Source organism: Archocentrus centrarchus, chromosome 3, assembly GCF_007364275.1.
Source record: "Archocentrus centrarchus isolate MPI-CPG fArcCen1 chromosome 3, fArcCen1, whole genome shotgun sequence".
Taxonomy (NCBI): Eukaryota; Metazoa; Chordata; class Actinopteri; order Cichliformes; family Cichlidae; genus Archocentrus; species Archocentrus centrarchus.
The window spans coordinates 22,284,331-22,311,079 of NC_044348.1; the positions used below are offsets into that span (position 1 = coordinate 22,284,331).

General features: G+C 38.6%; 3 protein-coding genes across 6 annotated transcripts in view; all 3 read right to left on the reverse strand.

Annotated features, from left to right (window-relative positions):
* The window catches only part of LOC115777023 (frizzled-3-like), a 34,669-nt gene extending 25,610 nt beyond the window's left edge, over nucleotides 1-9,059 (reverse strand). The window contains exons 1-2 of one of the 2 annotated variants that reach the window (XM_030724834.1): nucleotides 8,977-9,059; nucleotides 7,135-8,006 (exon numbers count right to left, since the gene is read on the reverse strand). In XM_030724834.1, the coding sequence (XP_030580694.1) occupies nucleotides 7,135-7,440 (306 nt within the window). In that variant the 5' untranslated portion in view covers nucleotides 7,441-8,006; nucleotides 8,977-9,059. The remainder of the gene's footprint in view (nucleotides 1-7,134; nucleotides 8,007-8,976) is intronic. The other variant, XM_030724841.1, reaches the window with a different exon arrangement.
* A 662-nt stretch (nucleotides 9,060-9,721) lies between these two features.
* krtcap3 (keratinocyte associated protein 3) lies at nucleotides 9,722-14,403 on the reverse strand. Its single transcript, XM_030726086.1, has 6 exons — nucleotides 14,279-14,403; nucleotides 12,511-12,695; nucleotides 11,794-11,853; nucleotides 11,492-11,689; nucleotides 11,196-11,330; nucleotides 9,722-10,932 (listed from the first exon to the last, which is right to left on the reverse strand). Exons 1-6 carry the CDS (start codon nucleotides 14,289-14,291, stop codon nucleotides 10,861-10,863), a joined length of 663 nt encoding a protein of 220 aa, XP_030581946.1. The 5' UTR covers nucleotides 14,292-14,403; the 3' UTR covers nucleotides 9,722-10,860.
* An 870-nt stretch (nucleotides 14,404-15,273) lies between these two features.
* LOC115778068 (nuclear receptor-binding protein-like) lies at nucleotides 15,274-26,460 on the reverse strand. 3 transcript variants are annotated; one of them, XR_004019749.1, is made up of 19 exons: nucleotides 26,329-26,460; nucleotides 24,764-25,138; nucleotides 24,422-24,544; nucleotides 23,993-24,094; nucleotides 23,758-23,847; nucleotides 23,595-23,635; nucleotides 23,373-23,467; nucleotides 22,849-22,932; nucleotides 22,158-22,213; nucleotides 21,976-22,074; nucleotides 21,678-21,810; nucleotides 21,115-21,205; nucleotides 20,767-20,817; nucleotides 20,232-20,367; nucleotides 20,066-20,119; nucleotides 19,871-19,934; nucleotides 19,191-19,284; nucleotides 17,773-17,828; nucleotides 17,298-17,494 (listed from the first exon to the last, which is right to left on the reverse strand). XR_004019749.1 is itself a non-coding variant. In XM_030726085.1 (18 exons), the coding sequence occupies exons 2-18, from the start codon at nucleotides 24,998-25,000 to the stop codon at nucleotides 16,840-16,842; spliced, it is 1,515 nt and encodes a 504-aa protein (XP_030581945.1). In that variant the 5' UTR covers nucleotides 25,001-25,138; nucleotides 26,329-26,460; the 3' UTR covers nucleotides 15,274-16,839. The 3 variants fall into 3 exon arrangements, 2 of the variants coding, with proteins under 2 accessions (XP_030581945.1, XP_030581944.1); XM_030726085.1 differs by lacking the exons at nucleotides 17,298-17,494; nucleotides 19,191-19,284 and adding an exon at nucleotides 15,274-16,842; XM_030726084.1 differs by lacking the exons at nucleotides 17,298-17,494; nucleotides 19,191-19,284 and having other exon boundaries at nucleotides 17,547-17,828.
* Nucleotides 26,461-26,749: the final 289 nt, after the last annotated feature.

Sequence of the window (26,749 nt, forward strand, 5' to 3'; positions counted from 1 at the left end):
ATTACACATTTTAATGATTTCCATAAATTGAAACGTAACACTCTTAAGCATCTTTTCATAATAATTAAATATGTAAAGACCTGCTCGTCAGTTATCATATTCACACTTGTTGAATACTGTTGCCTTGGTGCTTACAACTGACCTCATGACTGCAGTAAAGTGTCTTATAGGTAACATAGAATACATTATTCAATTGTTAACCACACTTCAATCGAATAGCCTTTCTTAATATTGTTAGACATTTTTTAAATACTTGTCTAAATAAGTTGGATTCAGCAGTGGATTAAAAGGAATTCAGTGCTCAGCAAAGAGTTAGGAAAACTATTCAGCCTCTCTCTGTTCTCAGCCTAAATGCTGCATTAGCCTAAGGAGTGACAAAAGAAAACCCCAAAATGCCCCACAGGCTTTTATCAGTAATACATTGCAAGTGTCAGGACTGGTTCATAAATGTAGGTCGCTGTAGCAAAGAAAGGTGATTACTGTTCAGCTGCATACTAACAGGAGTTTTATAATACTCAAGTCACTGAAGTAAATAAAAAGCTCTCACAAGTTCTCTGCCTAAAAATGATTTCTCCAAAATACATGATTTTGTGGTGGCCATGTAACCCTACTAAATACCAAATATATTTGTGCTTTAGAAGCATTGAGCACTACTGTATTCGAAATGAGGCCTTGTCTAAATGAATCTCTCTCTTTCAATTGACTATTAAAATGACAGATTGTATCAGAACTGTCAGGACAAACTCAATGAGCTTTATTGTCAGAAAACTGATTCTATACAACAGAAACAAAAAGGAAAATAAGAATATATGGCACAGGATAAGAAATAGTTTATTCAGCCCCAAAGCTTGAAATGACCGTGTTATAACAGTTAAAAACATAATAACTAACAACCCAATAAAGCTCAATAAAATAAATACAATATCACAGAACAAGATAGGTCTGACAGAGCTCAATAAAATAAAAGAGTAGGTAGTGGTAGGTACTAGGTATGAGGTGGTGAAGATTTTCTGTATCTGTCCTTGTGGCAGTGGAGCTGAAACAGATGTTAGAGAACATGCTCAGCTGCATGTCCAGTAAGTGGTGCAGAGGGCCGACGGGCTCCATGAATTATCCATTCACCACAGCCACGGTCATCTGGACGACCTCTGTGTCAGACAGTGTGTTGATTCATACACCAACAGCAATGACCCTCAGTGAGTAATATGGACACAATTTATGGACAGCAATTTAATATTGGTTAATGGTAAATGGACTGGTTCGTACATAGTGCTTTTCTACTCTACCTGAGTACTCAAAGTGCTTTATACAACATGTCTTCCTTCTCCAATTCATACAAGCACTTTTTCTATGCCTAAGTACTTCCTACCTAACATTCACACTCCAGTGGATGTATCCAATTCACACACATTCACACTCCAGTGGCTCAGTATCTTGCCAAAGGATACTTTGGTATGCAGACTGACGCAGCCAGGGATCAACCCACCAACCTTCCGATTAGGAGATGACCTGCTCTACCTCCTGAGCTACAGCCACCCACAAATATCCAGGCCACAGAAATATTCCTTCTCAGTAACACGTTTAGGATCACACCACTTTCAATCACTACTAGTGCAATCCCTCCACATTTGTTTTTACCATTCAGATTAATATTACATGTCATCCTAAAAATCCTGAAGCCAGTTACAGTCACACTGTGGTCTGAGAATCGTGTGTGTGGCAACATGCAGCCCATCCAGCTGCACTCACTGTGCTCCTTCTGCTCAGTGAGCTCATCCATATTATGATCATGTTATAAAAAACCAAAATGTACAGCTGAGTATTTTTGAAATCCTGAAAAACCAATTGTTATAGTTGCCGTGACCATGAGTATAGAGGGTCTGCTTGGGTAAATGAGGATCCGTGCAGACATCCATGGGCCGTCCAAACTGCTGTGACCACACAGACTTATCAACGCAGAAAATACACTGCAACTATGCATGCCTCCTCCAAGTGTACATAAAAAAAAGAGGAAAAAAAAACTATCCATCTGTGGTGTCTGCAGCTGTCCCTGTTTATGTCCATAAGCAAATATAATCCTGGCCTTGACCGATTAAGTAAGGGGATCTGGTGGCTCTGTTATGGGCTGGCTCCACTTGTCCCCTCAAAGGGATGGTTCACTGGAAATCAATAAAACATTCTGATTGATCACCTTTGTGACATTTCTATAGTGATGGGAGTGGTCTCTTGCAGGATAACAATGCCACTCTACATAGAGACAATGGCCATAAAAGCTTTAATAAGTATAACAAGAATTTAAAGCATATGCTACAGCCTTTATAGTTACTAGAGCTCAACCTAGTTTTAAAAAAAAACCAAAAACATAGAAGATTTTGGACAGATGTCATGGACAGTGGTGTCATTACCAAATGAGGACACATCTCTGAGAAGAATGCAAAGACTTAATGGCAACATGCAATGAAGCAGTTCTGGCAGCAAATGGTAAGCCAACACCTTACTAAGATACCAGATGTTGTTTTTTTCCCCTTAATTTATAATCTGTAATTTTAAGGAGGACAAAAAAAAAAAACCCTTTAAAAAAAAAAATCCCACATTAAGTTCAAGCCATGCCATTAGTTTCCATCTCTTAGTGATGATACTCAATCCCAGTGATGTCATATGTCTAAACTGTGTCTAACATGCACAGACCTCAAGTACCACATCCTCTGGGAGCCGTATCATGCTGCGGCAGATGGAGGGTATAGATTGGATTCTAAGTGACAATGCACACGCAAAAGCATGGAAACATGTAAGCGCATGCAACAACATTCCCAGAGAAATATTTTAATGTGTTACCCAGTCACCCTTTTCCCATTTTAAAATTCATCTCCCTACTCTTTAGCAAACTCCCTTCTTATGTTTCAGGCTTTCTCACTCAGGTTTAATTGACTATTGTGGCAGATGGGGTGGTCGATGGCCTGTGGGAATCAATGTCATCATTGTGGAACTGAGAGTGAGATTAGCAGTTAGTTAGCACTAGTGAGAGATGACAGCTGGCACCGTTAACCTCCCTTGTCACTCTTTTTCCCCTCTTTTTCTCTCTCTCACACACACACACACACACACACACACACACACACACACACACACACACACACACACATACACAGGAAGTGCTGGAGTAGAGTCAGCCCTTAGCCAGGCACAGCTACTACATTCATGAAGAACACAAATCAGTACTTAGCTTGTCACTCAAGCACTGAATAAATGTAACCTAATAGGTTTAGTAAGTTTATCAGGAACACACTGAGGGATTGATCCTTTTATGGCTTAGCTTTAAATTTAAAAGGAAGGAACAGATGATATTTTCAGTGTCAGTCAAATCTCCGGACTCGCCGGGTGCACAACAGAACACCAAATAAAACAGGGTTTAAAAACGTCTCTAAAATCCAGTTCTGTGACTCAGAGAAGCCTGACTGACAGCAAACATGAAAGTAACATGACAGCTCACTATCTGCTTTGCGACAAAGCCAAGACATGAATGCTTTGCCACTGAGGCAGAGAAAACATTCATCATGTGATCTGAGCTGAAAAAGTGACTACAACAGCTGCTTACAGTGGCTCCAGTTTCATCTGAAGTGTTTCACGCAGATTTGGCAGCAGTTGTTTATTTTATATTTTGTTACAAGTAAAAAAAAAAAAACAACCCAAACAGGCACACACCTGAGGATGCTTCACAATGAATTATTTCAGTTTAAAAAAAAAAACAAAAAAAAAAACTTTGGTACTCTAACAAAAGCCTAAAACCACAATTAGCTCCACTGAACTAATCTTTGTTAAAAACGTACTGACTGTACGCAGGACCCAAAATGCCAAGTTAGGCAGGTACTTTCCTTAAAATCTCTCTGAGGGCCAAAAATAAAAATTTTCGCAGTTTGTCTGTTTGCCAGCAAAGCTACAAATTTAAATTTCATGAAACTAGTTGGAGAGGTAGCACAAAGTCAAAGGAAATGGGGAACCCATTAAATTTGGTGCAAAGCTGAACTACAAAATTGCAAAATGGCAAACTGGCCCTGACAGAGCATCCTTTTAGTATAAATATAATTTTGTAGACAAAGAACATCCATATGTTAACCTAACTGTGTTGCTGCTGCACAGCTGCTTTAGAGGAGAAAGTGTTATAATGCTATAACACAAATGGGATGGTAATTTAATCATCCCAGTAAGGCTTTTCTTGGAAAAGAAAAAAACTTTAGTGGCTATAAAGTATGTGGGCACTTAAGAATCTGCAGAAACTGCATTTACTACTCGAAATCTTAAGAATTCACATATTCTATAAAACGGCTTTTCGAATAATGCGCCTGCATGCTAGTTTCCAAATAAGGGTGCTTGGAATAACAGCTCTGGAATGAGAGGAACAATAATGTGGTGGAAAAACAACACAAAATTCACCATAAAGTCCTGATATTCTAACAACTTTATCAAAATACTATTTAAATATTAAAGCAAACAAAATGTGAAATCCCTACAAAAAAAGCACCGCTGCAAAAATGATTTCAGGCTGACTCACAGACTAAATGCTAACACACAATCATATAAACACGAGCACATGCATGTATACGCCTCTGAACACACAAGTTTGTATTATGCAGCCAGTGTTTAGCGAGCGATATTATTAAATTACTTCCAGGGTTCCCACCAGGACTACCACGCCTGGTCAAAGCAGAGAAGGGAAGCTAACTGGGCTCGTGTTGCTCCTCAGCCATCTTCAGAAAGCTGTCTCTTCCATGACTGCAGGGAGACTGAGGGTGTCAGTTACTTGGCTCCATCATCTGGGTCAAATCAAGTTCAACAACAGACGCTTCTCACAATCTTTAACACAGCATGTTTTGACATGATGCTTGGGAGTTGACTTGATATCAACAGTTGCATGCTTCTCAATGTGCTGAGTGAATCCTGTGACTGTAGGAGCATTAGTATCCATTCAAAACACATTTCTGTCAGTCAAGTATGAAGCTGTTATTCCTAATCTCCCAATTCTTTAAGAGAAATAACAAGCGTATGACAGAAATAACAAGTGTATGACAGCAGTGACTCTGACAGCCTCCTGCACAACATATTTTGACATAAAATACGTTAGAAATCCTTTTCTTTGATCTGATATTGAGGGTGCAAAACAGAGAATTTGGGCGTGATCTTTTGACTGACATTCATCTAGTTTTGACATGGGAAAATATTAACTAAACATGAACTAAAAATAGAAATTCATGAAGATTAAACATGCTAAAGAGCACAGCCAACATCGGCCTTCTCCAAATTCATCTGCTTTTCAACAGGGGTAATTTAATATGCCAACTATGAACAGCTGGAGGCAGATTTAATTCAACTGAGTGTATGTGTTACTGTTCCATGTTTTTAAAACCAAAGACCACAGTTGCAAGGCAGCCAAAACATGGGTAAAACTATGCCAAACAGCATGTGTAATGGGATTTTATTCTACAGACCTGGAAATGGGTGAAGACACAAACGTGACAATGTCTGCAGACTAAAAGTCAGCCTGAATTTTCCCCTAAAACCTAACTTGGACATGCCTGTAAGAATTTTGTCTTTGTGTGGGCAGTAAATGATCTTTTTCAAAGTTGGGGAATCACCAAGTAGCACAAAAGTAATTTAATACACCCAAAAAGTCCACATCCCAAGTACCGTGTTATATATTGCCTGTGGTACTAAGAAATACTTGCTACAAGCAAGTAATTGTGTAGTCACTGAACAACACCTTTCTTGCTCTTCGGGAGTAACAAAAGAGTATGAAAGAGAGGTAACATGATACAGATGGATAGTGAGAGTCTGGTATGGCTCAGACAGTGTGTAATGCAGCACTTTGTGCCCCTCTAGTGCTTAAAACCAATGCACTTACACAAAGAAGCATTTCTTTGGAAACAGTCACTTAAGCACAAAACTGCTAATTAGGCCTCCATGAACTGAGGAAACTGCAATGTGCAATGGGATTGTTTAATATTGCAGTGATGATATGAGTTGCAATATTTAAAGGCTCTATATTAGCTGTATAGCTTCTATGTGGGACTGACCCCCAAACTGAATAAAAAATGTATTCTTATAAAATGTGAGTGCATGGAGCATGTAAATGAAATTACTTTTCTTATTCACTGTACTTTAGACTGCATTTTGCAGACTGTTTATACTGAGATGACAATGAAAATAAGATTTATTGGTTAGCAGCACGGCTGATCAGATAGCACCTTTTGTCTGTCCGCTCCTCCTCACGGAGTCAATGCAATATACATTCATCTGTCTCTACACAGAACAGCTACACATGCAGTGAAAAGCTGGAGGTGTAACAGCCTTTGTCAACTGTATCACTCCTCCTTCTAACTCCTTGTGGGTTTGTGTATCCATCTACAACCTACAGATTTTGAGTTTTAGTGGAAATGTCTTGGAAGCCATTTTGCTCTGGCCAGAGTACATGTGTGCGGGTGTAGCTGGATGATAAAGGAAAAGGGTCATTTGCAAAAAGTCTTTTTGGTTCAGAATTTGGGTAAAGTTTTGTTTGCAAATAGTGTGCAATCTGCCTTTATATCTTGATTCAAGAAATAAAAATCACCTTGGGATTCCCCAAGAAGAGCTGGAAATATTGATTGTGATAGGGACATCTGCACAGGTGATTTAGCTTGCAGCCATCTGACTCTAGGTAAACAGCGTAGCATGGATGGATGGATGGATGAATAATTTGCCCAAGGTGGATTATTTCACTGACAAGAGTGCAACAGATTTTGACCGTAGAAAACAATATGTTCTGTGACATTTTCCATCTTTCCCTGACAATGACGCTCTTTATACTATGTGTGAAATCCTTTTGTCCTGAGCCTGACATCACACTACAATGTGAAACTACCAGCTATTGCTTTGTAGTCATTTACCATTTTACACCTTGTCAACAAGACCTGCTTTGCCATAAAGGGTTTTAACCTCCGTAAAAAGCATTTTAAGACAATCTATACGAAGCAAAAAAAAAAAAACATGTAATCCCACATCTCTTATTTACTGCAACAGCTATCCAATTTCCCCACGTGCCGTGACACAAACACACACACACAGACAATGCACACATGGCTTGAATGACATACACAAGCATACCTCCATTGCTAGTGCAGCAGTTTGCTGGTCATAGTGATTCAGGAGATTGGGCATAAAGGTGGTGTTGTAAGGCAGATCCTGGCACATTCTCAGTCTGATGGGCTCACAGGTAAACTCACTGTGGCTCTCTATGGACTCCACATGAATGGTATGGGCAGGTGTAACCAGAGAGAAGACCAGCAGGAAGAGAGGCATGGAGAAATAATGGATGGGAAATTTTAGCCTGCAATCAGTTGTTGCAGTTTTTGGAATCATGTCTCTTATACAGCCTCTTCCAAGAGGTGTTTGCGTCTTCAATTTAGACATTTCTCCACAGCGTCTCAGAGCGATGACATTATAATGCAGTAAGCCATCAGACGGGCTACCTGTGAAGGAATTAAGTCCATTTTTAGTCCCAGTGGTGGAGGTAAAAGCAACAGATTCACATTAAAAATAGAGAAATCCACAAGATGGGTACGCTCCCGTACACTCTGACTGCAGATGCAGTGGGGAAATGGAGCTGCTCTTTCTTTCAGTCTTCACATTCGCCAGCCACTATAGTATGTGCTCTTCAGTGTCTGAATTGTCGATTAAAAATCATCATATGATTTCCCTCCACCTCCTGATTCTTCCATTGTCAAAAACAGATCCCACCTCCAAACTGAGAGCATGTCCCACCATCAGCCTTCAGCTGGAGGTCTCCTTTACGCTTCTGTCTTTATTCCTTTAAATTTTTTTTACTTAATTTATTTCCAGATACATTTCAAAGAAGAGCCCAGCCTTTAATATATCAAATATGGAAATTGCTTTGCTGATTCATTTGCCAGAAGAAAAAAAAAATCCTGTTTTTTCACATTAAAGTGGCACACTGGATTGGATCCATCCAGCAGATCCTGCAGAATAAAGACATAAAATAAAAGGATTAAGGGTAAAAAAAAAAAAAAGAAAAGAAAAACAAAAAACAAGCTGACTCGTCTTATTGAAAGTTTACAGTAGCTGATATTGTCTCTGATCAGCCACACCCTACTCTATACAAGCAGCAAGGATTAGATATAAAATCCACAAATAGGAACAGGGTAGTTTGTTTTGTTTTTCTGAGAGCGTGAGTGATGGCACACTTTAGATATACAGCCTTGGCTTGTCTCTGTGCTAAATGATCATCATCTCTGAGTGTTGTGTGAGCGGGTGCATGTTGCAGACAACTGAAAACACGTTCAAAGCCGCGGTTACACCTGCAGACAGATCTGACACTCCCCCACCGTCATGTTTGTGTGAGGTTGGCTGGGCAACAGTAACGCTCACCTGCGATGTTTCCCACACGCACACAGAGTAAACTTTAGACACGCATCATTAAAATAAAACAGCGCCCATTTATCGAGCTTTAATTTGCACGTGCGTAAATTACCATCAGTCGATCGTTAAGCACGAGCTAACTTGCTGCCTTCGCGAAATCCCCTTCACGCGCTGATAGCTAGCTAGCGTTATAACTATAAAATTGATCACTACTTAAAGTGAACACCTGTGTAACCGTGGGGCACAACCCTTAACGTTAGCTTCCCTTTCCACGCTGGGTGGAAAACCTGGCTGGCTTTTAGGAAGCACAGACCTTTAAACGTAGTCTTTGGTACGGAATCTTCGCGGTGCTGAAGCAAAAGCGCACACGCGGTGACACGCAGGGTTCACAGCTTATCAATCCGTTTGTCACCGCAGTGTCTTCAGCCCAGCGGCAGCAGCGGGAGCGCTCCCAGTGCATGATTCCTCTAATTAAAGCATTATTGTTAAAGTCTGCCTGCCTGGCCTGTTAATACTGAATTAAACGCACCGCGCAGTTCTGGTCTAACATCGCAATAATAAAGGGTTTACCTTGTGTGAAGAATACCGAGCGGTTCGGGCGCTCCTCGGCTCCACCGGCTCCGCTCACTGCAGCACTTCGTTTGTTCCGCTGCTCGCAGCTGGTTTGCCTGCAGCGTGCAGTAGACATGTCGGGACCGCGGATTCAACGTGACCGCGCAAAGACTACAAAATTGGCCCCACAGGACTCTGCGTGTGGGCTTTCTGTATGCACAAATGTAGAACTAAATGGTACTAAAAATCTCATAATAACAGCATGATAAAAATAAATAAATACACTGACGTACATTGGTGTATTTTTTAAATTATGAATTGTAATGGATTTAAAAGGGACTGTATTCGACATGAACATGCAGCTAAATGACAACACTGAAACTTTAGAAAAAATAAAATATGACAAATACTATTACACTTCATATTAATTGCATGATTTCATCTAGGCCTGCGTGTCCAGTGTGACACACGCAGACTTGTTTTGATTCAACACAGTGTCAATATTTATCCCTGACAGCCTCAGGATTAGTGTGCTATGATTCCCTTCCACACGATAGAACATGCCACTAGATTAACCGTTTCACGGCTGATCTGATCTGATCCTCTCTGTCATTCAGTCAGTGTGTGCAGCTTAGGCTGCTGGCCCACATACTGGTTTTTACTTCATAATATACCCCTACTTAACATCTAGCCAGAGTGCTGTAAATGCACAAAGAGAGTCAATGCACACACAACTTTGGCCGCATTATGTTTAATTGACAGTACAAAATAGATATCCTAGACATTCTCGTTATTGTTTTAACACTATGAAATGCATGAACTCTGGACATTACTTCAAATTATTATTGTTATTACTTCAAATGTATGACCCTAGGCAAGAAAAGGAAAAAAAAAAGCTTAGTATATATATATGCTTTTTTTAAAAAGCATACTCAGTTTAATCTCACTACAGTTTACAATTTTAGCACAAAGATGACAAATAATAATGTAGTGAGAAAAAAATATAAAAGCATTTAAAAAGCATATTAAATAAGGCACAGCTGTATCTGTGGCATGTTCAGCAAGCAAATTTGGTTCTCCCACAACAAGACACTGACTGTAGTTACCTTTACAGTTATATACTGATACAACCAATTTTATGGAGTTCGGCTCAGCACATTTTAATTAGGTTCTAGCCCCAAAGTTTATCTGCATTTATTAAAATTAAAGAAAACTGGATATCCCGAGGTATCATTTCAGCACAGTATTACACAATTTACATACCGTCCTCATCACAAATTTCCAATGTTCATAAGTAGCAAGACTTGAATTTTTTTGGTCCCGAGTCTGTTGAATGCAGCTTTGATGCAGCAGAGCAGCTTAATCTGCACAGACTGTAAAACATTAAATATATTGTGCCAACCTAGATTTGGCTGATATAAGCTTTCATACATGCTAAAACATACTTCAATTAATCTAAAAACATTGTTGCTAGTTCTTCCTTCATGAACAAAGGTTTCTTTATACTGAGAGCCTTTTAACTGGTACTGCATAACCCAAACAGTCAACAAGGGATACTGATAAGACTAAAAGAATTCTTTATATCTTTATATCTTATATGTTACTTGTGCATGCATGCTGAATCCCATCAGCAAAGAGTTTTTTTTTTTTTTTTTTTTTTTGTGATGCGTGTCACTGTAAATTAATTTAGCATTCATCAGGCACACATACACTGGATGTAATCCGCCACACAGAGCGAGGCTGTGAGCAGCTTACTGTAGTAAACTGATTCCATTCCTGCACTCACTGCTGGAGTAACACTTGCCTAAATGATTGTAGAGGAAATATTTCAGTCTGTATAGAGATGCAGTCATGCTTTTTGGGATTTAGCTGTCTTAGATGTCCTTGGTGCTTGTTGTTTAGTTATGCTTCTGGATTCGCACGCTCTCCAATCAGGTGTCGGCTGTGAGGAGAGCGCGAAGCCTCTTCCTCCAACTAGAAGAGAGAATGACAGAAAAGATGAGGCATGGTGAGAAGAAGAACTGTTTAAGTTTGTGTGATACAACAGAGTGAGCAGGGGTGTCTACAGGTAGCTTTTATTTAAAGCTTGACTGAGTGAGAAGGACTAACCGGTGAGTGACTTCCGTGCCTGAATTAGACCAAGTGTGCGTGTATGTTTGAGTCACAAAGAGATTTGATAGACACACACCACTTATACCCCTTAAGCACATTCATCTGCCCCACACAAAGACACACACCTGCTCTTTGATGTAGTTATTCCCGCAGGGTGGCAGCCCTCTGAGAGCCAGTCCCACCATGAAGCACCACACCGACAGTCCAGCTTCAACTGCTGAAAACACGGCACAAGGAATCCACATAGCCAGGGTGGTGTCCTGAGGAAATGTGACATAAGAGTTGATCATTTCTCTTGTCATGCTTTTTTAAAATCATATTTTACACCTAGAAAGTTTTTAGCTTGAAGAACAAACTGGGTAGAAAAAGGGGGAAAATGGCAGATGCATGGAGTGAAATGTAGGGGAAACTTTAAACTCACATAGATCCTTGTCGTATCAAATGGACATCGGGCACCAACAGGTGACCGAGCATTGATGGGCACCTCTGTGTCATTGCAACCCACCATCAGAGTCCTCCCATCATGGGCAATTGTAATACTAATGGCCAAGAGGAGCCCGACACAACATGCTGCTGAGAGCAAGGCATTCAGGAATGATGCAATCAGAAGTCCTATTTGCTGAAAATACATAGATAGCACAAAGAAATGTCACACATGATGGGACGCGCATTAGCACAGTGTTAGTGATCATATCAGTGGGTGAAGTCAGAATAAATTCTCACCACTTTGAGCACATTAAGGTTCCTCGACACCACAATGGCAATGATCCCAGTGGCAATGCTCTGTAAGATTCAAATCATGAGATAAGACAAGATCATTCTTTAAGCTCTGCACAGTGTGGGGTTTATTAAGTTATGAGCCATGAATGAATGCATGAAATCCTGCAGTGAGGACACGAGGCTGCATTTTTTAAAATTTGCTGGCTAAGAAGACTTAAAATATGAAACAAACAGGCTCTTTAACAGAACTAAAATATCTGGTAACTTCCACTTTGTCTTACTTGTTTACTCTTAAAATATCACCCCCCCCAAAAAAAACAAAAAACAAAAAACAAAACAAAGCTAACATCTTCTCATCCCCAACAAGTTTATGTGATACATGACTGTAATTGTAATGAAGTCTGCCCCGGAGGGACTAGTGGCTGTTTTGAAGAACCGGATCTGCTGTAATCAGCAAGTTCAGTCTTGATTACTGAGAAACATACACAACACTATTACTGAGGTAAAAGAGCAAATGTTGGTTGTTCTGATGTACCGAACAAAGGGAATCAGTGAGATGAATGTGATTTAGCCCTGTGTGATAAAACTTTAAAGTAAAATGCTTTGATGAATGTAGAAATTGCTTGGTCTTTAAAGTATCAAAAAGAAAACTCGAGTCACTTGGCTTACAACATGCTCATCTGAACTGCTGAGTCGACTAAAAGAAAATCCCCGACTCACCAGCAAGCCCGAGGTGACGGAGATTATGTTGGATACAGTGTATTCAGTGGTGATTTGCTGGCTGGGTTTGGAAATGTGGCGGAGAATGCTGCCATGGACAATAGCGGCAAAGATGAAGTTAATATGGCCGATGACTATAAGGGTCAACCCCTTTCTCATCAGCCTCCCTGGCCCTTTATTCTTATCTGGATGATAGAAAACACAAGAAATACTGTCATTTTCCAAATGGTATTAACAAAAAGGTAAAAGTGGGATTTTGATGGTTAATAATGCAAGATGTGTCTACCTATTCCACACAAAACAGCAGACATGTTATATTATATACAAATGCCAAGCAGGCTTGCTTTCTTCAAATTATAACCATCTCTAGATTAAAACCTAATTTGACACTCAGACCTGGAGAAAATCATACATATTTTCTCAGGACTGGTCTAGCTCGGCTCGACTGGTTTTAGCAGACAGCATCAAATCAAGTCACCTCCATTGGCTCCAAGAGCTGACTCACCACTTTTAAAGCTCGTATAAGTTTGGTCCAGAGCTGCTTAGCAGAAGTACTGACCCCATATGAGCATACTTTGCAGCCTCAGGTGAAGCTCTATTGGCTGTCCAAAGATGAGGATAAAATCCAAAAGTGACCGTGCTTTTGGCATCAGGGGCCCCCCTCGCCTTTGTAATGACCTGCCTGAGGTGATCGTGCTCCCAGGATCAGTGACTTCCTTTAAACTGCTTCTTAAAACTCATTCTAATAGACTTACTTTTATGTGATTCTATTACACTTGATGTCTTATCTTCCTTTAGTTGGCTCACAAATTGCCTGCCTCCAGCCTGTCATTACTTTGCTTACATATTTTTTCTTTTTGTTGTATGCATGCTGTGTGTATTTGTGTGATCTTAATGTCTGGTATTCAGTTTAAACCTACCCTCTGAGTATTGGTTCTGCAGTGCTGTCAGTGTGGTATATAAAGTTTATAAAGCCATATCGTCACATTGTTAAAGTAATGGCCAAAGTATTTTTTTCATCTTCTTTTCAGCAAAGACAAAAAAACTGAACGAAACATCGAAAACAGGCAAATAAAATAAAATAAAATAAATAAAACTTTCGTTGCAAAATTACTTTGGCCATTATTTTAACAAGGTGACGAGATCTACAAAGCCAATAAATCAGTTGAGATTATCAACCTGCCAGTGCTCTCTGGTGGACAAATTAAGTACTTTAATATTAATACCGTCTATGAGCAGAAAGCTAAAATATAGCCAACATTTGTGTGGATGTCCAGCTGTGTTTCTCTGTTGACATTGTAACGTTAGAAAAGTCTCATCTGTTTGATGCCCTATTTATTTACCTCATTTTCCGGCCCATTTACGTGCTTTATTATTTATTGTACACCGTTTTCACCGACAACATTTTGAACATTTATTATCATACATCCCTGCGCGTCAGGAGCAGACGCATCTGCACACACAGGAGAAGCAACAGCAGCTGTGGGAGACTCCTGGGTCAGATTGGAGGAAGCCTGGACATGATACCGTTTAAAATGACCATCACCGGATTTTAAAGCTCATTTCCACTATAAAGTAAAAGTAATTATTATTGATACAGAAACTGTGGCTGCAAAGTTTTGAAAGTGAATCCATACAGCAGTTGTAGGCCTGCGGTGGTCAGGCATAAACCCACACGCAGGAGGGAACACAACATCGGCGGGAAGCGCCTACTACGTAAACCAACGTGGTTTTTACAGCATCTGAATACAACCGGAGGAAAACTCACCAAAAGTGCACATCTCTCTGCGGGGACCGACGTTTTCTTGCGAACAGTGTCCACAATTTTTGAGCAACAATTCAACAACGGCAGAAACTCCAAACCACACGTACGTGCCCTTGTCCACTTCCTGTATGACGTCAGGGAGCTCACCTGTGAATTACCTGCTGCTGGCTGGACGCTGAGGGGCGCAGCAGTCATTTCAGACTCTTCGTTCTGTTATTCTCACCATGCGCGTAATTTGCTGGGGGGGATAGGGGGGTTATGACCCCCCCAATAATCTGATCCAATCACTATAACCCCCCCAATAAAGTCACATCATTTCAATTTACAAAAAACATCTTACATGAATAACATGTTAATTTCCTTTATTCATTATCAATTTAGGATAAAATACTAGCATGTTTAATCATTTGGTAATGTAACATTAGTAGTGATAACAGGACTGAAGATGAGAGTCCCAGAAAGGTCCAGGATGAGACTCGTTATATTTTAAACACATCAAGTTAAAACCTTTTTCTCTACAGAACATGTTTAATAGTAAAGATTGCCTTAAACTCTCACATGCTCAGTGGAGAACAGACTGCTGAAAATATTGTATCTATTATATTTGGCCAAATTAAAACGTTTTTTTTAAAAAGTGGAATGAGGGGCTGCAAAATTGTTAGTAAAACAAAACAGGTTCATGAAAGATATTTGTTACTGTTGGAAGAAATGTGAAAAATGTAAGCCTTTTCTTAATTGTTGAAGGTGCAGAGTAAATACAAAGAAAGTTAAATAAATACATAGTAAAAGCATTACAATGTATTTCTAATACGGTTAACCCAAAATCCTGGATCCTTTTAGAAAAGAAAATGATTTAATAAATAAATAAATAGGCAGATAGCTTAACCCCCGCAATATTGGACCCAAAGTTACGCCCTTGATTCTCACTAACAAGTGTGCGCGTCACAAACTTTCGCAAAATGACTTTAAAAACACAAAGTCGTGATGCAGTTCACACATTTATTTGTAAGAATGGGTTTTCTTTGAGATACACAATGTAAGAATTTCAAACTATAACCAAAAAGCTCATATCATGGAGTAACAGGCTAAAGCTGCCCACCCTGTACAATAATTTAATAACCAGTTCCATCACTGCCCACAAACTGGCTGGAAAGGTACAAAAAGTATGAGAGAGAACGAGAGGTGCATGGGAGAGAGAGTCAGTATAAAACTGATGGGATCACATTAGTTATTTTTAACCACTTCTACATGTGGTGCGTTTACATTCTCCTGCCTGACTTGAGAACAAATCTTTGGGAAATACAATCTTGCCAGTTCACAAACACACATACAGACAGTAGAAAATAATGCAATAAGAGACTACTTATGTACAAAAGAAGTTGGTGAAAAGTAGCGGCCTGAACTCGGTGACAAAGACCACAAAAAATAACTGGTTAATTATGATCTTAACAGAGGTGTACAGTTTAAATATTATAGCTCAATAACCAACATTAGATTAAATGTTAGTCTGAAAGTGCAAACAACTCTTCAATTGACTGCTACTTAAAAGTATATCTTTAATAAAAAATACCAGCACATCAGAAGCTATTGTAAGCAACAGTTGTTTTTCTATCAATCCTAACATTTTTACTACCTATTTAAGGCCCTAAATAGTTTGAGCTTCCAATAAAAGCAGTACCAATAGTTCACAAAGAGTTTTCTGCCTGAATGTCACAAAGGCCACAATGAACTCCCTGATCACAATACAGGTCTAAACACGACCTGCAATGATGTAAAAGATTTTTATCCAAGTGTCTGCGCTCAATGCAACAGGTATGCGTTTTATCAAAATTGCAGGTTAGCAAAGAAAAAAAAAAAAAAAAAAAGGAAACAAGTTGTGTATTGGCTGAGACTATCAATGCGGTGTCTGTGCTGTTGCTGTAAACAAGAAGAAGAAGAAAAAAAAAAAAAACACGATATATGGATTTGACATGTATGAAACACACAAAGAAAAGCCTAGGTCATCTCTCTACAAGATATGGCAGCTGAGTTCAGCACACAAGTCTCTCTGAATGACTCAAGAGTAGCATGTGTGAACACAACAAGCAGCAAATGGTAAAACTAGATAACATAAAAACAATATGAAAAGAGGAATTCAAGGCAAGAGTGCCAACACTAAAGCAAAAACATAAAAAATAAACAGAAATTCAGTAACACTGAGTTCACAGTACTTCAAAGTAACAAAGTGATCATCTTCCAGAGAAAAGGGGAAAGATGACTTCTCAAAATGTGAAATGTACATACATTTAGTTGTGTATCGAAGGCCTTTTAAATCACATTTTTTTTTTAAACTATCAAGTCAAAGAGCGCGAGTCTCTGATCCAGTTTTCAAACTATTCCACACATTTAACCCAACAGGCACTTGGCTGGTCTAACAAATAAAAGTCAAAGAGGTGGGAATGTTCTATCATATAAAGAGGGGCCTAATGAGAAGAACCTGGTATGGTGTAACTTGTTTTCTTGCTGTGGATCCCTCCATGTCCAGTGAAGTTACCATTTTGCTGATTGTCAACAGATGTTAGATTCTACTGTAAAAAAAAAAAAAAAAGGAGCACGTAAACCATCTGACTCCTAAAGGCCAGAATCAGGTCTGATGATGTTTTTACACCATCTCCTCCCAAAACACAAACAGGTCAGGCAAATCATAATGTAAACACCCTGCCCTGAAATACAACTGTGAGGAAAACGTAAAGCTGCAAGTAAGTGTGTTAAACTTAATCAATGTTCCAGCACTGGTTAAGTTTAGCGTGCAATTAAACATACCCAAATAATAGCCAACTCATTCAAAAGGATCTGATATGTACACACTGTATGTATGATGACTTTTAAAATAAAATTTTTTAAATTACTCCTGGAGGTTTCTTTGGAGTTGGCTGGTTTTATTTTTAATGATTTGTGTACCTTTAGGTAATTTTATTTCCTGATGTACAGTAAAAAAAAAAAAAAAAAAAAAAAAAAAAAAAAAAAAAAAACTTCTCCTTTGGTCACATTACCGCTTTGTTTAAAAAACAAAAAAAAAAAAAAAAGAAGGAGAAAGAAACAAACCAGGTAGTCCTTTGTGTTAAGTAACAAAAAAAGAACGTGTAACAAGTTTTAGAGTGATGGTCAGATAAACCACTGCTAGTGAGGAACTTGGTTCAATGTTTCATCTAGTAGAACGGCTACTTTGTTTTGGTCCACCTGCAGAGAGCACACAGACAATGATGACAATCCAGGATGTTATGATCACTCTCAAACACACACACACACACACACACACACACACACACACACACACACACACACACACACCATTTCTTACTTCACCTAACAGTCAATTTGCATAAAGGAAAAAGTGTGTCTGTGCATATGCGAGCATGATCTGATAATGATCAGCTGCCGCTTTCAAACACTGCAGAGATAACACACCTCATGTCTCGCACACATAACCAATATTTCTCTCTTTTTAAACACCTCACCTCACTGATCAGGCCCAGCTGCACCAGCTCTCTGGACAACTCTTGAACGTTCTCATCTGAAACACATACCAGTACAGTTTGTAACAGACATGTAACACCACTTTCACATTAGCTCTGCCACACACACCACAAAGCTGATAAAAGGCTGGGCATGTGGTAATTACTCTACTCAGAAAACCTAATCCAACCCCCTCCATATCTCAACAAGCATCTAGTAATGAGCATTTATGAAGTGATAATCAAAACAAACAAAAAAAAAAACGAAGAGATTTAACTAGTTGGGTGAAAAGGAAAAACATGCTTCAACCAGAGTAATGCTCATTAGGTTAAAATCTGTTGGCTTCGTTCTCGAGTTTTAGCATCTCCTGACTCTTTCTTGTACAGCCATGTTCTAATGAGCCCTGTTTTAGTTTATCAATAGAACTTTATCGCCTTTAGTTCATCAACATTCGATCCCCTTCTTTCTTTGCCACAGCAAGATATTCTGCACACACCATTAACACAAACACTGGCAGTAAATTTCAGGTAAAGCTGGCAACATATTTACTAAGTTGCTCAGAATATAGAAACATAAGATATGTTGGATGCTACTGGACATGAAAAAAAAGAAAAAAAAAAGAAGGTAAACCACATTCAGAACAAACTATAACGATAACCGTTGATGTCTACTACCTAATTAAACCCACTATTATTTTAGTTGCTGCACTTTTACGTGCTTTGTGAGCAGAGAGGTTGTCATGCTCTGTCAATTTTTAATAACACAGCTGTCAATTTCTAACTATACCAGGAATGTGGCTGGGACAACACAAGCTGGAGGAGGAGACAGACAACTTTGACATTAACAAAAACACCAGTAGGCCCCAGGGACTGATATTTAAGCTGAGGGTGAGGCTTCCTCGCTTGTTTTCTCTTTGTGGTCTGGTATTAAATCATTTAACAAAATTAGCTCCCATTTCCCTGTAATGTAAATATGCTTAGTTTGAGTAGCTGTTTTAATAGGATCTAGCTGAACCATTAAAAATGGTAAGATGATGAAATCTGAGTGGCTCAGTGTCCTGATAAGGAAGGCTTTAACGAATATCCCCATATCAGCGAGACAGTTTTTTTTTTTTCGAAAGAGAACAGGGTGTGTTTGTAGGAATTATTAGTGTGTGTGGGTGTGCATGGAGGTGAAGTTTCATTAGATATTTCAGTGGCATTTGAGTGTCCAAGAGAAGACATTTGGTGTGAGAAATAAAAAGCTAAGAGATATAGAAAAATGAATGCGTGTCTGTGACAAACTGAGTGCGCAAATGAGAGACAGAGGGATGAAAGCCTGGGAAGATATGGGCAGATCTTGACACAGGAGGTGACAGCTGTCAGATGCAGCCTTCCTGACATTCCCCACACGCCTGCAACATTATACATGCCTACCATACCTGTTTGTGCATGTGCATTAGATTAGATCGTCCTGCCAGCTCTATGTCACATTCTCATTTGCCTCCCTTCAAGCTTCTTCTTTTCTTTGGCAAACTAGTGAAATGAAAATACTAGTTTTCTTGGGATATAATTGTTGAACAAATAAGCCAGGTTTTTAAAGTACTTTAAGTATTTAAAAGCCATTCTGGCCATTAAGACAACCAATTACTAAAAGCATGCCAAATATATTTGTCAAAATAAGCACAAGATTTTCATGACACACAAGCGACAGCCAGTCTCTCAGCCTAAAATAGTCTTGCATACTGTCCATACTGTGATGTCATTCAAGCTCTCTCTGGAACTTCACTCTCACTTTCCTACATGCTTCAATACATGCACATGGACACATGGAGGGCTACTCCATATTAAAAGTGGTAAAATCACACTCAGATATTCATAAGCTTACAAATGCAATTCTAAATGTTTAGTTTAACCTTTAAAGTTTAGTTGATGGAAATTTCAAGGATTGTTTCTTCAGGTGTTCCTAATTTTCCTGTCATTGGAATACCTGACTGACAGTGGTGTTTATTTTATTTTTTTTTAAAGTGAGATGGCTGGTAGAAAATTTTCCAAGTTCACTACATATGTGTCAGTGTGTCACACGAACTGATGACAATAAGATATGAAATGTTAATCTTACAAGGTAACATGTCACAGCTTAGATGTCTATTCAGTTTATCCTCCATTTTCAACAGTAATGTTAGCTAAAAGGAGAGAAACAGAGAAAATGTTACTTTGACTTCAGTTAAACTGCTAGAATAGTGTGAAGGAAAATAAATGTATTTTGAATTACTTTAAAAACAAAGCATAAAATTGTTAATGTTGTAACTCTTACATGATACTTTGCTCCCTCTTCGATAGCATCAAAGCTACACTGCATCTGGATGATCTGCAGAAAAAGAAAGAAGAATTAAAATATAACTGAGCAGTATGATTCAGCGGTCAGTCCAATGTCCAGCATACTGCATTTGAAATATGCAGTGTAACCTGGTTTTACGCACCTTCCGTGTCTCAAGCTCTGCTGGTTCAGGCGTTGGGGATTTGACCAGAGGAATGACAACAGGAGATTTAATGGTCTCCTTCTGAGCCTGATGTGGACACGGCAGCCCGAATGCAGTCATTGGATAAATGCCATTCCTGATCAGAAGAGACAAAAGAAAGAATGACTTGGAGGAAACATTATAAAAAGAGCCAATGAAGGAGAGTGATAGGACACAAGAGATAAGACACAAGGAAACGGCATAAATCAGTGCAATAAGTATGGTTAATAGTTAATCATATAAAAGGCCTGAAATATAACGTTTTTTTTTTTTTAAATAATATGGAGCAGAGAAACTTACTAAAGCCACAAAATCTGTGATAAGTCAAGTATGATTGCTATCATATCATGATATTTTTTAAAAGATGAGTGGAAGCGGTTCAAAAAAAACACTCAGATGGTCCACTACTGCCTCCTTGTGGCCAGACCCATTTTTGGAGCTTACGTGGTTAATGGCTGCAGCTGCAGAATGTCAGTACACTTTTTTTGCTTTTTACCTCACATCCTCCAGAAATTTGTCCAGCTCTAAAGCAGGAAACTGTGAAAGCCTACAGAAAAAAAGTAATAGCACTTTAATGAATTAATGCAAAATGCAAAAAGTGAGACAAAAAAGCCAATAAAAAAAGGACTATTTGACAACTTTATGCTGTTACTGCTTAGCTATTATATTAATAAATGAACGGTATGTTCTACTAAACACAAACTATTTTATATCATTGATTTTATTTCTATTTAAATAAATCCCTCTTAGGTGCAAAAATAACAACTTATACAAACAGTACTTCTGTGTATGCAGCACATGCTGACTTATACTACAGCAGTGGATATCAGCCTTTGGCCCTTACTTGAGCTGAACATCCTCTTTTGTCTCAGCGAGGACTAGGTTGGGGTCCAGTTTCTTGGTAATCTCCTCGAGCGCATTTTCAGGAATCATGTCTGGGCAATTAAAAACATTAATGACCAAGATTAAATTGCATAAATATAATTCAAAATTACACTTGCATACATTTTTGTTGCTGTATCAGTTCATGAGTAAGAGGCAGGAAATACCACAATCAGTCACATTACTCTGCGACCTGTTTTGCACAGAGCCATACCACAGAGTGATGATAATGACTAACCTGCAGTTTTACACTGTTAGAAATGCAGACTGAATGTTTCTAAATCTGTCTATAAACAGCCCACTAGTAGAACCAGCAAGAACAGAGGAATGTTACCATTCATTTGCATGGTTACAAAAAAAAAAACAAAAAAAAAAACAGGTTCATGAGTTTCAAGCCTGATAAAACTTTAGTCTCCAGGATCATTAAAATAGTTGCAACTTGTTCATCAATAATGATGAAATTATAACTATGTGATCTCATTTCTGCCCAGAAGTAAATTTTGTATTTGTGTTTAAAATACTTACGCTGATGACTGACAATACAGTGTGCAGCCAGCAGTTTTAAGAGCGGTACTTCAAAAAGAGCCTGGTTAAAAAGAAGCTCCCGGGCTGTAGGTCTGGCACGAGGATCACACTCCAGGCACTTCTGGATTAACTCCTATAAAACAAACAAAAGAAAAACATCTGGATTTTCCAGTTTTGGGCCAATGAATTACATAGAATGTGAGTTAAACACTAACACACAACACTGAACACAAAAAGCTTACTGTGTTATATTTCTAGATACTAATGAACATGCAACACATTCTATAATGAATCTCACCCTCTGCAATGGGTCCTCCAGTAACTGTATGGCATTGTTGATGGCCTCCTGAGAAACATAAGAGGATTCTCCGTTCCCCTGAATCTCCAATAGTGCCATCTGCAAAACATCGGCACTCATTAACAGACTGCTCTGGGAAATGGTTTAAGCTCTTATATCATACACTGTGGGTCCCATCTCACCTCTAAGGCACACATGCCAAAGGAGTAGATGTCTGCAGCTGTGGTAACATCATCATCTACAATGGGAAAAGACAGTATGTACAGATATTACATCATAATCCAGACTAAGACCTAGAGACTGAAAGTGCCTCTCAGGTCAGCATTCATATTTATGAGAACATGCATAATCCATGACACACGATCTACTTCATGCTCAGGCTGCAATCTCAATGCAACAATGTGGGGTGTGTATTAAACATAAACTTAACACTGACAAAAATGTGTCCACTCTGAATTTTAGAATATTCACATTTAAATATCAGCCCTTTAGTCTGCCTCCAAGCACCTTTTATTTAAATATTACAAGTTGCAATTTGATCAGTTTTAACAACTTTGTTTAATCAGCTCTCATAGGGAGTGTAAAGACAATTTTATTATACACTAATTATATAAAAAAAATAGACTGCAGACTTTTGCAGAGAAAAAAAATTGTGCTCTGTAAGGCAAAGAAAATAATATATAGCACACCCTGTCTGTTTTATGTCAATACAATAAAGACTTGAGAGAAAACATATATTTTTAATGGCCGAATTTAAGAGATTCCTGAGATCATTCACATTCATATATTTAAACATGTTTTCCAAATGTATTAAATGTCAATATGAGTCATAAGAAGACAAAATATCTAAAGTCATATTTTGGTTATATCTACCTCCATATTCTGGAGCATAGAAGTGCAAGTTTTTCTGTTCCTCATGACACGTCTTCACATGGTTGTTAATGGTGTCTGGAGCAACTGCAAATTAAACAAGAAGACTGATTATTCAGAATGCATAGAAGCATGAGCAATATAAATATTACCTTCGATTGTGTAAACTACAGTGGGATGTCTGGAAGCTTTGTGGTTAACCTTGAGTCACTGCAGCAGTATTTACACTCACAAACTTGGTGTTCTATACTACACACCACTTTTGTTCCCTTACACAATGTGCAGGATTGGTTTGTAGACGAGAAAGGCAAAGCTTTGACCATTTCATCACAGAAAAAGTCTGGACTCCTCAGTCAAAGTACTAAATAAGACTTGTTCTTTTGTACATACAATCAGAGAAATTTCCTGTGCAATTTATGCAGTATTTTCAGTCCTTAAATCCATAATTTACTATAATTTGACTCCTTCAATGTTGCTTCACCTTCACTACCTAAAACGCAGGGGAGGAAACCAGTGTAATTTTATACCTGATCCAATCTTGATGAGGCCATTGTGCTGAATGAAGACAGTGTCACAGGTCAGGTTGCCATGGATGATTGGGGGGTCACAAGAGTGGAGATAACTGCACAGCAGGAAACAAATAAAATAAAATTACAAATACTTACAAGATTCTGGATTTGTATCCATGTGAGTGCATTTTAATGTGAAGAACCATGATAAATTGATCATAATGAAAGCATGAAACTGACCTCAGAGCTGAAAGGATCTGCGTGCACCATCTCTTCCATGCCTGTAGGATCATACACTTGATCAGAGCACTTGATGGTTTCCAAAAAGGTCTATGACTTGACATTTAACCCAATAATGACCGCGGATTCCAGTAAATATGTATTACTATAAGTCAGTTTTTACCTTTTCATTCATGGTCTTGTGATTCTTCTTTGTCTTTTTCAGAAACTGCTTCAAGCTTCCCGATGACATATATTCAGTAATAAAAATCACCTTAGGGAGAAAGTGTATGGAAAACACAAGGAGAGACATTGTTTGAATGCAAACTGTGATATTACAATACACTACAATACAATACTGATATTATTTATGTAGCTGACAGAAAATTAAACAATGTCCCCAAAGGCCTAAGACTCACCCTGGCCCCGTTGTCCTTTTTGTCAGCCCAGTATTTGTGAAACTTGACAATATTGGCATGTTCCAAATGGATCAGGTTATCAAATACAGACTCTACCTTCTCCTAAAACCGAGAAAAAAAAAAAAAAAAAAAAAGAATGGAAAGATATCACAATTATAATAAAATAGTAACAAATGTTGCTTTTGCCCTGAGAGCTGCTGTAATGTAGCTCCCAGTAACATCGCTCATAGAATTCAAGAAATGCCATAGCCACTAGGAAAACTAGTTATATCAGTTATAGTTACAGTACAGGTCTACTGATGACACCATGAGCTTGTTTAAAACACTAATAATGTCAGTGTGAGCTGAGAGACAAAGTAAAAATACTGATCAAACAAAGAAAAACAGCAGGACAATAACAATTTCATCAAGAGTAACAATGTGCCTGACCTCCAGCGTTTTGAAATTTTTCCTCTCTGAAATCTTAACTTCATTCCAAACTACTTCCACTCCTTCTTCTGTGTCCATAGCCAAGTATGCAGCATCGATCCCTGGGACATTACGCTGGTTCACCTGCATTTTAAGGGAAGAGTGGCTCGTGAGATCATATATTTTATTAGTGAAATGAAACAGAAGCCAAAAACACCATACATCCACTGCCATCCTCCTCAAGATTTTGCTGATGTTATGCTATGCATTCATCCTTTTTGAAAATCACATCTTTTGTAATCTCCTCAGCATCTTTTAATCTCTGTGCCTTGCTTAAAGTTTACACTGATGGTCCTCCCTTACCTCCTCTCTACGTTTCTGCCAGCGGCCACAAGGGCTCTCTTCCAGAATATCCGATTCATCTTCACTCTCATCCTCATCCTCTGTTGCTACGATGGTGGTAGGCTGGACGGAAGACACCGGTGGAGACATGGAGGCTCCACTTGGTACCTGATGGGTAGTACCGGACATGCTCCCCAATGTGAGCTCTGGTTTTTCCTCCGCACAGGGAGTTACCTTCCCCTCTGTCTCAGACATCATCACAGGCAGTTTCTGAGCTGAAACAAGTGACACAATGTCTCTTTCTTGTTTCTCCTAACTCTGTTTAAACGAGTCACACATCCATGTTCTTCTCAGGACTGGCTTTCAACAATGCAGCTCTCAGGGAGGAAGGGAGGACTGCAAACAACAGTACATATTTAGTGAGGTTAGAGGGCTTTTTCTACATGTTGCATTGCATTATAAATACTATGGGTTTTTTTTCTAATGATTTGACTGACAGGATGGCAGCACTGGATTATACATCCCAATATAAACATTTGGGACATTTCCTAACATTTTACTCCTGATGAATTTCTAAACGGTGAAGTCTGAATTAAAAATTTGCCAGCTGGGAGGGCATTATGCTCTGTTTTCACCAAGTTGTATTTAAGAACAAAGCTGCACAATGTTTTTAGGCATTCCTTACTACAAATCTAACTTAGCTCTTCAAGGTGATATGAGATGGATTCCTGGACAAATTTGGTGCAAATGTGAAAAGTTGAGACTTCCCTAAGATGATAGAAAAAAGTGGCAATCTATGGAGTAAAATTTTTTTTTTCTATGGGCCACAGAGATGCTGAATTACTTTAAATGTAGTCCATGTTACTTAGTACATTTGAAGAAAAATGGGCAAAATATATTTTGTTAAAACCAAAAAACATTCAGATCAAGCACACTTATAGTCCTGAGCCCCTTTTTTCCTGCAACAAACATGAAATCAAACATATTTAGCTGCACAGCTGAGAACAGGAATCCTGTAAGTGGCAGATTTAAAAACATCCAGGAAGACAACAGGTTGTGTAAATTAGAAAAGTTGGGAATAATTCACATTTAGGTCCACACTGTCCATATCATGATGTTTTAATAATATCCATACTGACTAAAACTGATTGTTCAACATTCAAAAGTGTTTTCATGAAGAATGGATTAATTGTTAGTGCTACTTTAGCTACCTTTATTTCTAAGTAAGAAGAAGTCAAGATGCATTCAAGACACATTAGCATTATTTATAATTTACGTTGTCTCTCTCTCTGGCTCTGGTTTCTTTACCCTATAATCGTGTGTTTAAGTTATTGAAAGAGGATGCCCTGTGCTTTATTGATAGTTTAGACTCAAGAGGACATCACTGTTACAGTAAATTAAAGCAAGTCAACTCTTAAATAACTCGTGTAAAGTGAACTAACTTACCTGGTTGGGCACTTGCTAGTGCTCAACGTTAGCTTAAAGTTCAACCACCCACTCCTTGGCTAACTTTGCCCGGCTAATGAAAGGTAAATAAACAGATTGCCAACATAAAAAAGTTGAACAGCAACATATTAAAGTCTTACCGTGGATCGCAACACTACCGCCAAGATAACAAACAGCCCTGGGTTACATACTGATGAAAAAGCTGCAAAGAGACGGCGATATAAAAACGTTAGTTCGCCATAAAAATGTTACAGGGTTTCAGGTCCCTGTCGCTCAGCAAAAGTGGGAGGGGCGGCCCGACAATTGAGGAGCGCTTGCTTGCGCACAGAAAACGCAGGACAGTGAGTTCGTCTAATAAAGCTATTTAAAAATATTATATAAAAGGCCGCATTATTTTTTTTTAATCCAAACACCTGGCTGGAGTTTGAAATTTGCCCGTGTTTTTGATTTTACTCCAGCACGGGATCGTTGAGGTTAAACGCTATGAAACTGGTGTGATAATTTTAGCTTCTTCGTATTACTAATCATTTATGAAAGCTAATTTCCGCCACTGAGAGAAAA